We start from the raw sequence: 14,655 nt of genomic DNA on the forward strand, positions 1-14,655 counted from the left end.
TGGCAGGTCTGGACTGGGGCTGACGAGGAGGGGCGCCTCTCCCCACTGCGCCAGGTCTGTGCTGGGGCTGGTGGGGAGGGGCGCCTTGTCCCCCCATGGCGGGTCTGTGCTGGGGGAGAGGCATCTCTCGCTGCTGCAGCCCTAAGCCCCTGTGCAGGGCTGTCCTTACCCATGCGCAAAGTACGCAGCTGCGTAGGGCACCAGGAAACCTGGGGCACCAAAGTTCCTGGTGCCCTGCGCAGCTGCCTGCTGCTCCTAGCCCCTGCTCCACTTCTTCCCTAGGCCCCCCACCCTTGCTCTGCCCCAGCTGCGCCCCCACTCCACTCCCCCCCAAAACCCCCGCCTAGCCCTGCCTCTTCCTGCCACCGCCCTGCTCTGCCCCAGCCCCACCTCTTCCCGCCCCTGAGGAGTGCAGCAGGGCTGAGCCTGCACTCACTGGTGGCAGGAAGTGCAGGGACCCAGCCCCTAACTTGCCACTGGTGAGTGCTGGGGGGTGGTTTCCCTCTGCCCCCCAAGCCAGGCCCCGTCCCCCCATGGAGGCCTGGGGCCAGCCTCCCCCACTCTCATAGAGGCCTGTCCCCCCCATGGGGGGGGGGCTGAGTAGGGTCCCAGAATAGCTAGGGACGGCCCTGCCCCTATAACGCGCTTAATAGGCAGCTGTGTGGCTGCGCAGCTTACAGGGAACTTAGGCCCTGATCCCTGAGTGGGCTGTGTAGGTCTACGTAATACAAATAAATATTTGCTCTAAAGCCACCAAGCATGCTTCCTTTCCTGAGAGGAATTACAGTAACTCCCCACCCCCCTTTTACCAGACATGAAATGACAATTGGAGCATTAAGCAAAATCCAGACCTGGTGTAAATTGGTGTAATGCCCATGGTAATCTCTAGGCCAAATTCTCCTGTGAGGTATACAGTAGAGTAAGCTACTCAGCTGGAGTTTGTTAGAAAATGGGTGCAACTGGTAAAGCAGTTTAATTGTGCCAATCTGGCATGCAGTGGATATGCAAAATAAGAGTAATTCTCTTGAACAACGGCAAAAAGGGAAGGAGGTAGCAGGTAAACTACTAACAGTAAAAGCAACTAACACTGTTGTGAGAGCAACAGTGTAGATGGGGTACTGGCATTTTTATGACTGGGTTGTCAGCTTGCTCAGTACAGGGCTAGACACCCTGGAGGCAAAAACGGCTAAACTAGCGCTCTAGTGTTACAACCACCATGGAGCGACACTGGTGTTTAAGAGCAGCTGTGTGGAAAACAGTTTGTGTCTGATATAGCCAGAGAATCTTTTATCGGACAAGCCTATCCATTCTCCTAGGCCTCTGAAGAGGCTATTGTTGGGCTACAGAGGCATAAGAGAGTTAAGTGGCTTGAGGTCTGAATGGATGATAGGGAGAGGAAGAGTTCATGAGTACAATAAGATCTGTAGATTGTTTCTAATTGTATGTACATGCCTAAGTCAAATAAATACCCCACTCCCATCCATAGGGGGGTTATAGCAGTAACAAACAGTAATTCATGCTGATTGTGCAGTCCCAGATAAAGGATAAACCTGGATTAACAAGAGCCCAAGAAGGGACCCAAAGGCTGAATTATCTGTAAGTAGGGTGCTCATCATAGATCTGATCCTGCTGGAATAAACTGAATCCCAGATCATTAAAGAGCTTAAATTGTTTAAAAAAAAAAAAAAAAAGCTTAAATCTTAAGTTTTTATGAGAGCATAATGATTTTACTCCTCCATATCATAGCTCTGCTGTGGAAAAGGAGGAATTCCATCATCCAGAGAATTTAGAAAAGAAGCTGATAGTTCGCAATAGCAGTGGCACAACTTAATGGCAAGAACTTGAAAATGGGCAGTAATATGGAAAATAGACAATGTTGATATTTTTATAATTTAACCATGGTACTTGGTGGCTGCTCTATTGTTCTGCTTCTAAAAAAGAACAGCACAAATGAGGACACTGAATGGATTTTAAAATAAATTTTATTAAAATGATAAATATAAAGAAATATCTTAATGTTCAGAAATTAATAGCAAATGTTCTTAGCAAAAAATACAAAATGTATATTTTTATGCATCAAATCATATCAACTTCTGAAGAACCTTACAAATATCAGTATTGTTATGTAGTTTATAAAGTTGCTCAAATAGCCTATTAGAGAGACAAGGTGGGTGGATAATATCTTTTACTGAACCAACTTCAGTTGGTTAGAGAAACAAGCTTTCGAGCTTACACAGAGCTCTTTGCAAGTCTGACTTCACTGAATTTATACCAGAGATGATTTTGGCCCACAGCGGATGATGATGTCACAGTTTGTGATCTGCAGCGTCAAAAGCGAAAAAGCTATTTATATTTTCAAGCAGATTCTAATTTTCCCTTTAAAAGGCTAGTGAAATATTCTCCGAGTGACCTAGTTTCTAAAGGAGTTACAAATACTGTTGTTTTTCTCCTCCTGATTGTTTCATTCTTATGCTTCAAAAGTTCTGAGCGGCCTAGTAATCCCATCTTTAGCAGGAAGAGATAAAGTCTATGTAAACTGCACAGAATGTTAAGTATTTTTTTATTTAAGGTAATCTTTAAGGCACCATACTTTTCACTATGTGTAATTCTGAATTGTGTGCATAATGTTATCCTGAAGGAGGCATAATTGCCAGATGTGGATTAAGACTACTATGTTCAAGAGAATAATGCTAGATGACAGCAAAAGGAAGAAATAGTACATGCCCTTGGGTATACAGGGATGAGGTCCAGTGGACTGAATAGGTCACTGGGGACCAGGAGCTCCTGCATGTTAATCCCAGCTCTGCCATGGATCACTGTGTGACCATAGGAAAGGCACTTAACCGCTTTATGCCACAGTTTCCCCATCTATAAAATGGGTGATAAGTGTTGTGAGGTTATTTACATAGGCCAAATCACAGAGCCATCTCAGGCTGGTCTCTCCTCCATTCCCTCTGGATTTTGACCTTTTTCATTAGGTAAATATTTCCCCACCACCACTGTACTGTAAAAGAGTCTTTAAGGTTAACATGGATTTTTTTTGCATGATGATGATTGATGCGTGTGGTACTGGGAGTGGCTCAGGCTAGCTGCCCAACCTCCTGGGTAGGTACTCACATGGCTAGCCTGAGCTACTGTGGCCACACTGCTCTTTTTAGTCTGCTAACTCGAGCAGAGCTAGCATATGTCTGTCTACCCATGCTGGAAATCACACCTCCTGGCTACTGTGTGGACACATGCTATTTTGTGATGGATTGAATTGCGGTCCAACAGTAGGTCGAATCCTGCATTCCTTGCACACTGAAAACTACCACTGAAGTGAATGGAGTTTTGGTTGTGAAAGAAATACAAAAAGTGAGCCCTCTGTGCATATTGATCTAATGTGTGACAAGAATTTAAACTCTCACTCCTGTTACAAGTAAGAAACCTCCGAGAGCATATAGGTTCAACACAGAATGGGCAAAATGAACTACTTAATGTACATCAACTGGGTAAAAAGACATGCCCTGATTCTCCGTTCACTCATATTGCTGTAAGAAGGCAGGGAATCGCCACTTACCTTACATAGGTATCAGTGAGAGGAGAATCAGGCTTACACTGCTTCCTCTCATTGTGATTCAAGTTCATTCTTACCACGTTGATTGAAATATCTTGTTATCTGTATAATCCCCACTGCACATTTCTTAGCTTGTATGGCACATAGCAGGCTTATCATGGCAACAGCAATGGCTGAACATCCTAATGTTTAGTTCTTGTCATCTTTTCTTCTTCTGTCTCTTTCTGAGTTTGGCTTTTCCTCTTAGCTTAATTATATAGCGAGTGATTGAATTATCCAGTGACAGCCACTTCAAGTGATCACAACTCATTCAACGGCAGCTGTGTTGTTTTTAATACAAATTATTTGGTTTCTGAGGGTTTGTGCAAATTGAACAGCAGATGAAATAACCAATGGCTGAATGAAGTGGAAGGTGCTCTGCTGCATTTCAGAATGAATCTGCCCCTTTTTACGAGACAACAGTCTACAGAAAACTGTGTGATTTTTTTTTTCTGTCCGGCTACAACTATTAAAGACTTCATTTCACTTCTTCCAGTGCCCTACTGAGTCTCATGGTTTTGTATTTTCCAATCCTTGCCTTTATAGCCAATGATGTACAATGATGTTCCAGACATAGGTAAGAGTTACAAGAAACGATTTGCTAAAGGGAGTTAATCCCCAACTTTTGATTAGACATCAGTAATATTTTGATTAGCCATTAGTAACCAGTACTAAGCCAGTTAAGTACTGTCTGTGTGTAAAATTCTTAGTCATATTTAGGTCGGAAAGTGCCGTCTGCTTCTTTCCAGATTCTGTCAGCTATTTTCCCCATTTTTTTTTTCACAACTTTGAGATGATTCTCATGGAGGAGTGTCTGTGTTAAGTATTTCTCTCGTTTGATCTTGCTCTTCGTCTTTTGTGATACATCCGGAATTACGTATGAAACAATAAACTTCACACAGTATATGACATGCTAGGGAAGATGAAAATCAAGAATGTCAGTCACACAGAATAGGCTATTATTATTACTACTAATTAGAAGTTGAAAGCCCATGCTGTTGCACAGGTGTAATTCACAAAGTCATGCACGGTAAAAAAAAAAAAAAAAAATGACTGAACTTAAAAACTGGATGGTAACTGACCACAAATCCCATTGATGATTGTACCTGGTGATATTTTGAACAAAAAGAGCTCTTAACCATGCTTGTAGCTGTGTCCACTACTGCACACTGACGCAACAGATATTCTAGGCTTCAGAGTGATGTTTGAGGTGATTGTGTGTACTGATGTGTGGTTGTGTGGGTGCTTGTGTTGATTTGTGTATGAGTTTTGTTCTGGGAGAGTTGTGTGGATCTGTGCGGGAAGCAAGTGAGGGGTGTGTGCTGTAGTGAGGGGCTGTGTACATTTGGGGTTATTGTGTATGCTGGTTGTGTTGCTGTGTGGGTTGTTGATTTGTCTCTAGAGAGAGTGTGCTGGGAGAGTGGTGTTGATTTGTGTGGGTGGTGAATAAGCGTGTGTGCTGTGATGTGACAACTGGGTCAAGTAATCCACCATCTGTGCAGTATCCCTCATACAACCAATGAAATTGTTGCATACAATTAGGGGCAGAATAAGGGTGGTGGATGGTTGAGTTATCTCTACTATCACAATGGTCGAGGCCTCTTGGCATGACATAGATACATGCCTTACTGTGTTGTACACTGCACAGTTATAATTCGTAAAGTCAAAATGGCTGAGAACTTAAAAGCTGGATGGTAACAGACCACAAAACCAGTGGTGATTCACCCTGATAACATTCTGAACATAAAGAGCCCCCAAAGCACACTTATAGCTGCTTCCGTCCCTTCATGATGATTGTACAGACATACTAGGCTACAGAGTGACTTTTTTGCAATCTTATTACATAGATGAAATGTTACATTAAGGTACATTTGTGTTTTATACCACAGTAGCTAAATGTCCCAACGAATACAGAAGTGTGGAAAGAAGCAATGTCCTGGGAAAAATTAGCTGTCTGAAAACAAGACAGAGTCAGGAACTCCTAATTTGTAATTCTGGCTCTGACAGTGACTTCTGTAGCCTTGGAAAACTTATTACCTGATGACTTCCTTTTGGGACTGACCTCTTCCCCCTTTTCCTCCCCATCTGACACATCTGGCTTGAGTCTCTCTTTTCCTGTAACTATTGGAGCTAGTGCCGACTTGTCCAGATGACTCCAGGACTTGAGTACATCTCCTCTGACCTCTTACCTGGACACTGACCCAACCACCATTGAAGTCAGTAGGAATCTTTCTATTGACTTCAGTGGGCCTTGAATCAGGCCCTTGATGAATTTTATACAGAAACATTTAACTAGTGTGCTCCTCCCACAATCCCAAACTGCTTCATAACTCCCCAAATGCCTCCACAAAAGCCTCCACCTTTTCCCAGATGACTTCCACCATGCAGTACTTTCAAAGCTGTATGAAAATACAAATTTCTTACTAGTAGATTAAATAGAAATTTTGTAACAACATTGCTTTATTCCACTCTATATATGGATCCTGAGAAGGCCACCCCCCAACAGACTTAGTTGGGGGCAGGACTAGGAGGACTTAGACTAGGAGGCAGGTCAGTCCCAGAAAGGAAATTGTCATGTAATACGTTTTCCATTCTGGATCCTGCCCTTTCCCTGAGACATTTGGGATGTGATGGGCACAGGGCCATCCTTAGCCATAGGCAGAATAGGGGCAGTCGCCTAGGGCACCACTCTGCTGGAAGTCCAAACACAGGGGAAGCAGTGGAGCAGGTAAGAGCAGGGATGCTGGGTCCTAGAGACAGCCGAATGCAGCACAGTCTGAAGGAGGGGATTGGCTGCTGGGGTCTCTGGGAAGGGGAGGGGTAAGGGTGGGGGAAGGAACTCACCTGTGAGTGTGACTCTCTCCCCTAGTGTGAGGTGAGGCAGGCTCGGCGACTGCAATATCTATCCTTTGTTGTCCCCCCTATAATGTCCATTCTTCTTCCCCCCACCACAGAACCCCCCATGGAGCACCCCTCTCTCCCCCCTCTCCTCCGGCCGGGCTGACTGGCTGCGGAAGTGAAAGTAACTCACTTCCTCGGCAGCCAACCAGGATTGGAATGGTCACACACACAGCTGGCTGGGCCAGATAGCATGAGTGAAAAATAAGGATGGGGGTTGAGGTAGGGTGACCAGATGTCCCACTTTTATAGGGACAGTCCCAATTGTGGGGTCTTTTTCTTATATAGGCTCCTATTACGCCCCTCCCCCGTCCTGATTTTTCACACTTGCTGTCTAATCACCCTAGGTGATTAGACAACACTACAAAAAGAAGGATTCTGGGTGGACTCCTCCTGAAGGTCGAAATAACAGACTGGACTTCTACATAGAGGGCTTCCGCCGACGTGCACAGGCTGAAATTGTGGAAAAGCAGCATCACTTGCCCCATAACCTCAGCTGTGCAGAACACAATGCCATCCGCAGCCTCAGAAATAACTCTGACATCATAATCAAAAAGGCTGACAAAGGAGATGCTGTCGTCATCATGAATAGGTCGGAATATGAACAAGAGGCTACTAGGCAGCTCTCCAACACCACTTTCTACAAGCCATTACCCTCTGATCCCACTGAGGGTTACCAAAGAAACTACAGTATTTGCTAAAGAAACTCCCTGAAAAAGCACAAGAACAAATCCGCACAGACACACCCCTGGAACCCTGACTTGGGGTATTCTATCTGCTACCCAAGATCCATAAACCTGGAAATCCTGGATGCCCCATCATCTCAGGCATTGGCACCCTGACAGCAGGATTGTCTGGCTATGTAGACTCCCTCCTCAGGCCCTACGCTACCAGCACTCCCAGCTATTTTCAAGACACCACTGACTTCCTGAGGAAACTACAATCCATCGGTGATCTTCCTAAAAACACCATCCTAGCCACTATGGATGCAGAAGCCCTCTACACCAACATTTGACACAAAGATGGACTACAAGCTGTCAGGAACAGTATCCCTGATAATGTCACGGCTAACCTGGTGGTTGAACTTTGTGACTTTGTCCTCACCCATAAGAATTTCACATTTGGGGACAATGTATACCTTCAAATCAGCGGCACTGCGATGGGTACCCGTATGGCCCCACAGTATGCCAACATTTTCATGGCTGTCTTAGAACAACGCTTCCTCAGCTCTCGTCCCTTAATGCCCCTACTCTACTTGCGCTACATTGATGACATCATCATCTGGACCCATGGAAAAGAAGCCCTTGAGGAATTCCACCATGATTTCAACAATTTCCATCCCTCCACCAACCTCAGCCTGGATCAGTCCACACAAAAGATCCACTTCCTGGACACTACGATGCTAATAAGCGATGGTCACATAACCACCACCCTATATCAGAAACCTACTGACCGCTATTCCTACCTACATGCCTCTACCTTTCACCCAGATCACACCACACGATCCATTGTCTACAGCCAAGCTCTACAATATAACCGCATTTGCTCCAACCCCTCAGACAGAGACAAACACCTACAAGATCTCTATCAGGCATTCTTACAACTACAATACCCACCTGCTGAAGTGAAGAAACAGATTGACAGAGCCAGAAGAGTACCTACCAGAAAAGTCACCTACTACAGGACAGGCCCAACAAAGAAAATAACAGAACGCCACTAGCCATCACCTTCAGCCCCCAACTAAAACCTCTCCAACGCATCATCAAGGATCTACAACCTATCCTGAAGGATGATCCATCACTCTCACAGATCTTGGGAGACAGGCCAGTCCTTGCTTACAGACAGCCCCCCAACCTGAAGCAAATACTCACCAGCAACCACACACCACACAGCAGAATCACTAACCAAGGAACCTATCCTTGCAACAAAGCCCGTTGCCAACTCTGTCCACATATCTATTCAGGGGACACCATTATAGGGCCTAATCACATCAGCCACACTCTTAGAGGCTCGTTCATCTGCGCATCTACCAATGTGATATATGCCATTATGTGCCAGCAATGCCCCTCTGCCATGTACATTGGTCAAACTGGACAGTCTCTACGTAAAAGAATAAATGGATACAAATCAGACGTCAAGAATTATAACATTCAAAAACCAGTCAGAGAACACTTCAATCTCTCCGGTCACTCGATTACAGACCTGAGAGTGGCTATCCTTCAACAAAAAAACTTCAGAAACAGACTCCAACGAGAGACTGCTGAATTGGAATTAATTTGCAAACTGGATACAATTAACTTAGGCTTGAATAGAGACTGGGAGTGGATGAGTCATTACATAAAGTAAAACCATGCAAGCTTTTCAATAGTTGCAATTTTAAAATAGCAACCATGGGTATTAATGATTGGAAAAATCTTAGTCACATATTACTGCAACATGAAAAGGCACAACACCACACTGAAAGTATGCACAAATAGTGTGAGCTGAGTGAAAGATTAAAAAATCAGACAACTCTTGATGCCCAAAATCAAAGATTGCTGGAGTAAGAGAAGCAGCATTGGCGCTGTGTTCTTGAACGTCTATTATCTATTGTTGAATATCTATCAAGAAACAATCTTGCTTTTAGAGGAAGCGTTGAGAAATTATTCCTGCCCCAAATTGGCAAAACAGATGTCGTTAGTAGTGAGATTTGTCAACATTAGTGATTCAGTACAGATTACAGTTAAGGAATCATATTGATCACATTTTTAGACATAGAGGACACTACAGGTTTTGGACTTCTTCAAGCTCTCCTTGATGAACTAAAATGAATGGGATTGTCCGTAATGAACATTAGAGGACAAGGCTATGATAATGGTGCCAATATGAGAGGATGCATTTCTGCCATGCAAGCTAGATTGCTGGCAGAAAATCCACAAGCCTTTTTTGTTCCATGTGCATGCCACAGCCTTAATTTGATTTTGTGTGATATGGCCAAGTCTTCTGTAGAAGTTATTTCTTTTTTTGGTTTGCTGCAACGCATTTACGTGCTCTTTTCAGCTTCCACTCAACGATGGCAAATATTCAAAGCACATGTCAATTCTATTACCGTTATGCCTCTATCTGAGACACGCTGGGAAAGCAGAGTAGAAAGTGCAAAAACATTGAGATATCAATCTGAGGAAGTTTACGAAGCACTGGTTGCTATTTCGGAAGAAGCCAGAGATCCAAAAGCTAAAAGTGAAGCACAGTCATTGGCCTCTGAAATATCCAGCTTCAAGTTTCTAACATCTGTCGTAATCTGATATAACATTCTTGTTTAAATCTCAAGTGTAAGCAAAATAATGCAGAATCCAATGATGCAGCTTGATTCAACACTTACCTTACTAAACAACACATAAGACTTTTTAGTGAAATACAGAGAAAATGGATTCAAAGAAGCACAGGTTACAGCAAGAGAGCTTGCACAGGTACTCAGTGTAGAACCAAAATTTCCATGTCCAAACGTGACACGAGTTTCAAGGAAAAAACGGCAAATGGAATATGAAGGCGCAGATGAGCCCGTAGACAATCCAGAAAAGAAATTTGAGGTTGAGTTTTTTAATGTTGTGATGGATAAAGCAGTATCAGCCGTTGATGAAAGGTTTAATACCTTACGAGCACACCATGAACAGTTTGGATTTTTGTATGACATAACTAAATTCAGCGAAATAGGAAAACAAGAGCAGCAAATGACAGAGAGCCTCCTGAAGCACAGTGATAGTTTTGATTTAAATGGACTTGGTACGAAGAATTGAGTACATTGTCATCAATGTTGCCACATGCAAAATCGGTGATGGACATTGTACAGTTTATTCATATCAGCAAACTTGTTGACATATATCCTAATGTGTATATCGCCACTCGTATTCTACTGACAATTCCTGTAACAGTAGCATCAGGAGAACGGAGTTTCTCAAAACTAAAACTCATTAAAAACTATCTCCGTTCTACAATGGAACGATTGACTGGTTTTGCTATTCTTGCAATCGAACAAGACATCACTTTGTCTTGTCATACGATGATATTATTACTGATTTTGCAGCCAAAAAAGCCAGTAAGATCACTTTTAATTAAAAACAAATCCTTGTTTCAATACCTCTTCATAGAAATTTCCAATAAAATGTTGACAAATTTAAAAAATTATATTTGCATCATTCTGACAATAAATCAGAATTTTTTCTATAGCGTTACTTCTTCAGTGCTAGTCCACCAGCATTACAGTGTGCTTAATTAAGTTAAACTGTTTTTAATAAAGTGCATGTGGCAAGTTTTCCAATACTATAAGCTTATGTTTGTGTTGCTAAGAGCAATTCAGGCATAGGGGCACCAGTTTAATAATCCCGCCTAAGGCACCATAAATCCTAAGGACGGTCCTGGATGGGCATTAAGGAAAATTAAAAGGGTAGGAGAGATAAGCAGAAAATAACGTTAACTCCTCCCTAAACTTAATACTATTAGACTATTTTGAAGCCACTGCTTGGAATACCTTTCTTTTGAAGGATGCCTCTGCAGAGGAATAAAGGCCAAACCTGTACTGTTTTACTGAAGTGTTGATGGGTGACTAACTGGTAGCTTTGCAGATCTTCTGTGATAGGCAATGCCCTTTCTTCCCAGGATATTACAAAGGAGTTAAATGGACTCTGATCCCTTATTATTTAGTATTTGCATTGTGGCAGTTCCTAGGAGTATCAACATGCAAGGCATGGTACATGCATAACAAAAGAACAGTCCCTTGCCTGGAAGTGTTTACAATATAAGTATATGATGAGTCAATGAGTGGATACAACAGACACGGAGCTGGTGTGCACAGAACAATGCGGGGGACAATTATGATTAGTGTAAGTAAGCAGTGGTCACTACACACCAGACACCTAGCAGTGGGCAAGACACTAGTGACACTAGTGAAAGGGCAGAAGGAGTGTGGCCAAATCCCAGAGCTGGAAGGACCAGTCTGCATTGCCTCCAATATTTGTACGAAGGGAGGCACAGCCCAACTCTCTTGCACTGTGGGAGAGGTCAGAGTCCAGAAGTCATTCAACCTCTCTGACTCAGAACCCCCATTTTAACAATCAGGATAATAATAATCCTTCCTTATCTGCTATATCAGACAGGGCATTATGTGGATTAATGTCTGTCTGTAAACTGCTTGGTAGATGAAACACACTCTATAAATTATTATTACTACTAATGTCTGCTCTGCCTATGCTTTTAGCTCCTTGTCCACCAGATTTGCAGCTCGTGATTTTATTGCAAGTCTCATGATAGTTAAGTTTTTCTTACTCACCGGACTCCAATAGCTGGGGATTTATGTTAGAATCTTTGCTTTTCCTCTTTTTTTTAAAAGACTAAGTTTCTAGCCTCCATGATTACGAAGAAAAGCTTGGAAATGCAATACCTAAATGCTCAAAACCCACATGGAAAATAAAAGAACCTAACAAAGTTAGCTTCACACTTGAGAACATGCAGCTTCTCTGTTGCTCCTTTCCCAGCTAGAATTAAAGATGGCCATATCTACAGTATAATGCTAATAAAAGCAGCTCTTTTGCCCCCAGTATAGGTTTAGCTCTGGATTTGGGAATTTTGCTACACTTCATGTAATGGAGGATAATGTGGCTATATTGATTTTTACCCAACAAGGATCATTAAAAGACTAATATTTAACACCGATTATTTTTACACAGATAATTCTGTGTGTGTGTGTGTGTGTATGAACGCGTGCGTACACACACAAACACATACACAAGATGATCTAACAGCTATCTACATACATTTATTAGAGCAATGTTTTTTTTCCAGATCTGATGTACAAAATTTCTCTGACGGCATTTTAAATTGCCAAACTAAGAAGCTGCTAAATACATAGGGTCAGATCTTCCACTAGTGTAAATTGGCATAGCTTCATTGATTTTAAATTAAGATATGCTGAGCTAAGGATCTGGCTCATAATATTCAACACTGTTCACAAAATAAAATGAATAACTTTGAGTGAAGAACATAATTAATTGCAACTGAAGGGTTTTTTTTTTTGTTGAGGGGAAGCCTAAAATTATATTTAAAAAAAATCAAGACCTAATGTACTGACCTCCATGACAATGATGAAAGACAACTTGGCTGCAATCACATGCCAGTAATACATGTTGTGTTCATACTGATATTGGTGCCCAGGAGGGTATCGGAAATCACGATATCTAAAGACAGTTAAAAAAAGCAAGAAATAATTTCAGCAACCTCTGCAGTAATGCACTATGGCCAGGGGATGGAGCAAAATCTGTCACATTTAACAGAGCCTAGAGTCATAAGCTGTATACAACTAAAATGATGGGTAAATTTTACACCTACAGAATAAGCTGAACTTAATGAAATACATTTTTTCTCCACTATACCAAAAATATGTTTAAATCACCTTTATATTATTTTGAATAATGTATTATTAATTATTGGGGGAAATACAACGAATCAAAGATTTAGAAAACTCCATGTTGTTTTATTTTACCTTCTGACTGTTCTTGAGGTTAGCTGAGTCTTAATATTACTAAAGAGATTTTTATAAACAAAATTAGGATATTTTCTTATGTTTTCCTTTCCAACAATGAGAATAATTATTTGACACTTGCCTGCATGTTGTTTGGTTGCCAAACCAAGGAAGTGGAACTGGTTTGCTTTCATTTTTGAAGTCTGATATATTGAAGACAGAAAGCGTATTGTTGATATACCCCTTCATGGTGTAACTGCTGTGATCCCCATAGGGAGGGACTGAAAATGACCAGTAATAAACCAAACGAGGAATCATGTCAGATGTAAAAGCAATTATCATTGCCTGTATTTTAGAAGAGGAAGACAAAAAGGGAGCAGTATTTAACTGGCAGCTTTAATATATACATAGCTTTTCCATGCACTTTAGATTTCAACAAATATGCATTACTGAACTAAAAATCAGAAAGTTTGCACTCTTCCATTCAGTGGTTCTCTCTGCAAATAGATATGCAATCATTCAGTGGCATAAAACAATCTCTCTGGAATATGCATTCTCTATAGTTTTAAATTACATCTTTTGTGCGTGATGCCTTAAAAAAGTTGTGCGGTTAATGTTTTTTTCTTACGGCCACTCTCACCAAATTAAACATATACTACTGTATATTCCTCTTCAGTCCACGTTTCCTATTGAGACCTGCTCACCACATATTTTAAACAACCACTGCCTTATGAATTTGAAGTAAAATGACACACACAAAGAAGCCTACCATTACAAATAAATTAAATTTCACAAGGAACATTTTAAAGATAATTCAAACTTTAAAAGCTACAGATCATTCATGTATAACCTCCAAAACATTCCTTAGGGGTCATAGCCAGCCCGAATTCACTTCTGCAGCTGCTGGCTCGGGGATTCCAGTTGTCAGCAGATTTGGAAACTGCTCCTGATTCCAAGGCAGTATTTCCCCTCTTGCTAGCAGCTGCTTAATATTGTTCACATATTACATGGCCTCTTATTGCCATCCCGTTCCAAAGAGTATCCATACCCCACTCAGAGTGAGTGCTATAAACTGTATGTGGGAATCAGGCCTGAGGTTTTTGGCGGGATGGTTAAAACAGTGACTCATAAAGACCTCCTGTTCTGGAAGAGTCATAGATTCCAAGGCCAGAAGGGACCATTGTGATCATATAGTCTGACTTCCTGTATAAGACAGGCCATCCAACATCTTCAAAATAATTCCTAGAGCAGCTCTTTTAGAAAAACACCCAATCTTGATTTAAAAACTGTCAGTGATGGAGAATCCACCATGACTCTTGGTGCAAACCAATAGTGTTCTCTATTTCCCAAGCTACACTGAACACAGTTTTCCATTTATACCATAACAAATTAAAATCAGTCTTCAAATCAACAACAGATGCTCTGGCATGGTACAATAGCAGCTCTGCTGCTTGAAATGCAAGTCCCAAGACTGACAGTTTTACACAAAAAAGTTTCTTGTAGCCTTGCAGGTGCTGCAAAGGTAATATATGCAGTGGAAGAATATATGGTGCCTTAGGCTATAACAGCTAAACAGCAATAGCAAAACCAACAGTTGAGTGGAGAAGAGGAGATACAGATTCTGTATGTTCAGGTTAATCGATCAGGTGGGAGGTAGAGATGATGAGAG

The 14,655-nt window shown here is 41.9% G+C and overlaps 1 protein-coding gene across 2 annotated transcripts in view; it reads right to left on the reverse strand.

The window, feature by feature from the left end:
* Positions 1–1,964: 1,964 nt before the first annotated feature.
* Positions 1,965–14,655, reverse strand: part of ANO6 (anoctamin 6) — a 117,633-nt gene continuing 104,942 nt past the window's right edge. For both annotated transcript variants that reach the window (XM_038376248.2, XM_043494383.1), the window contains exons 18-20: positions 13,129–13,331; positions 12,597–12,702; positions 1,965–4,508 (exon numbers count right to left, since the gene is read on the reverse strand). In XM_038376248.2, the coding sequence (XP_038232176.1) occupies positions 4,302–4,508; positions 12,597–12,702; positions 13,129–13,331 (516 nt within the window). In that variant the 3' untranslated portion in view covers positions 1,965–4,301. The remainder of the gene's footprint in view (positions 4,509–12,596; positions 12,703–13,128; positions 13,332–14,655) is intronic.

Source organism: Dermochelys coriacea, chromosome 1 (genome assembly GCF_009764565.3).
Source record: "Dermochelys coriacea isolate rDerCor1 chromosome 1, rDerCor1.pri.v4, whole genome shotgun sequence".
Lineage (NCBI taxonomy): Eukaryota > Metazoa > Chordata > Testudines > Dermochelyidae > Dermochelys > Dermochelys coriacea.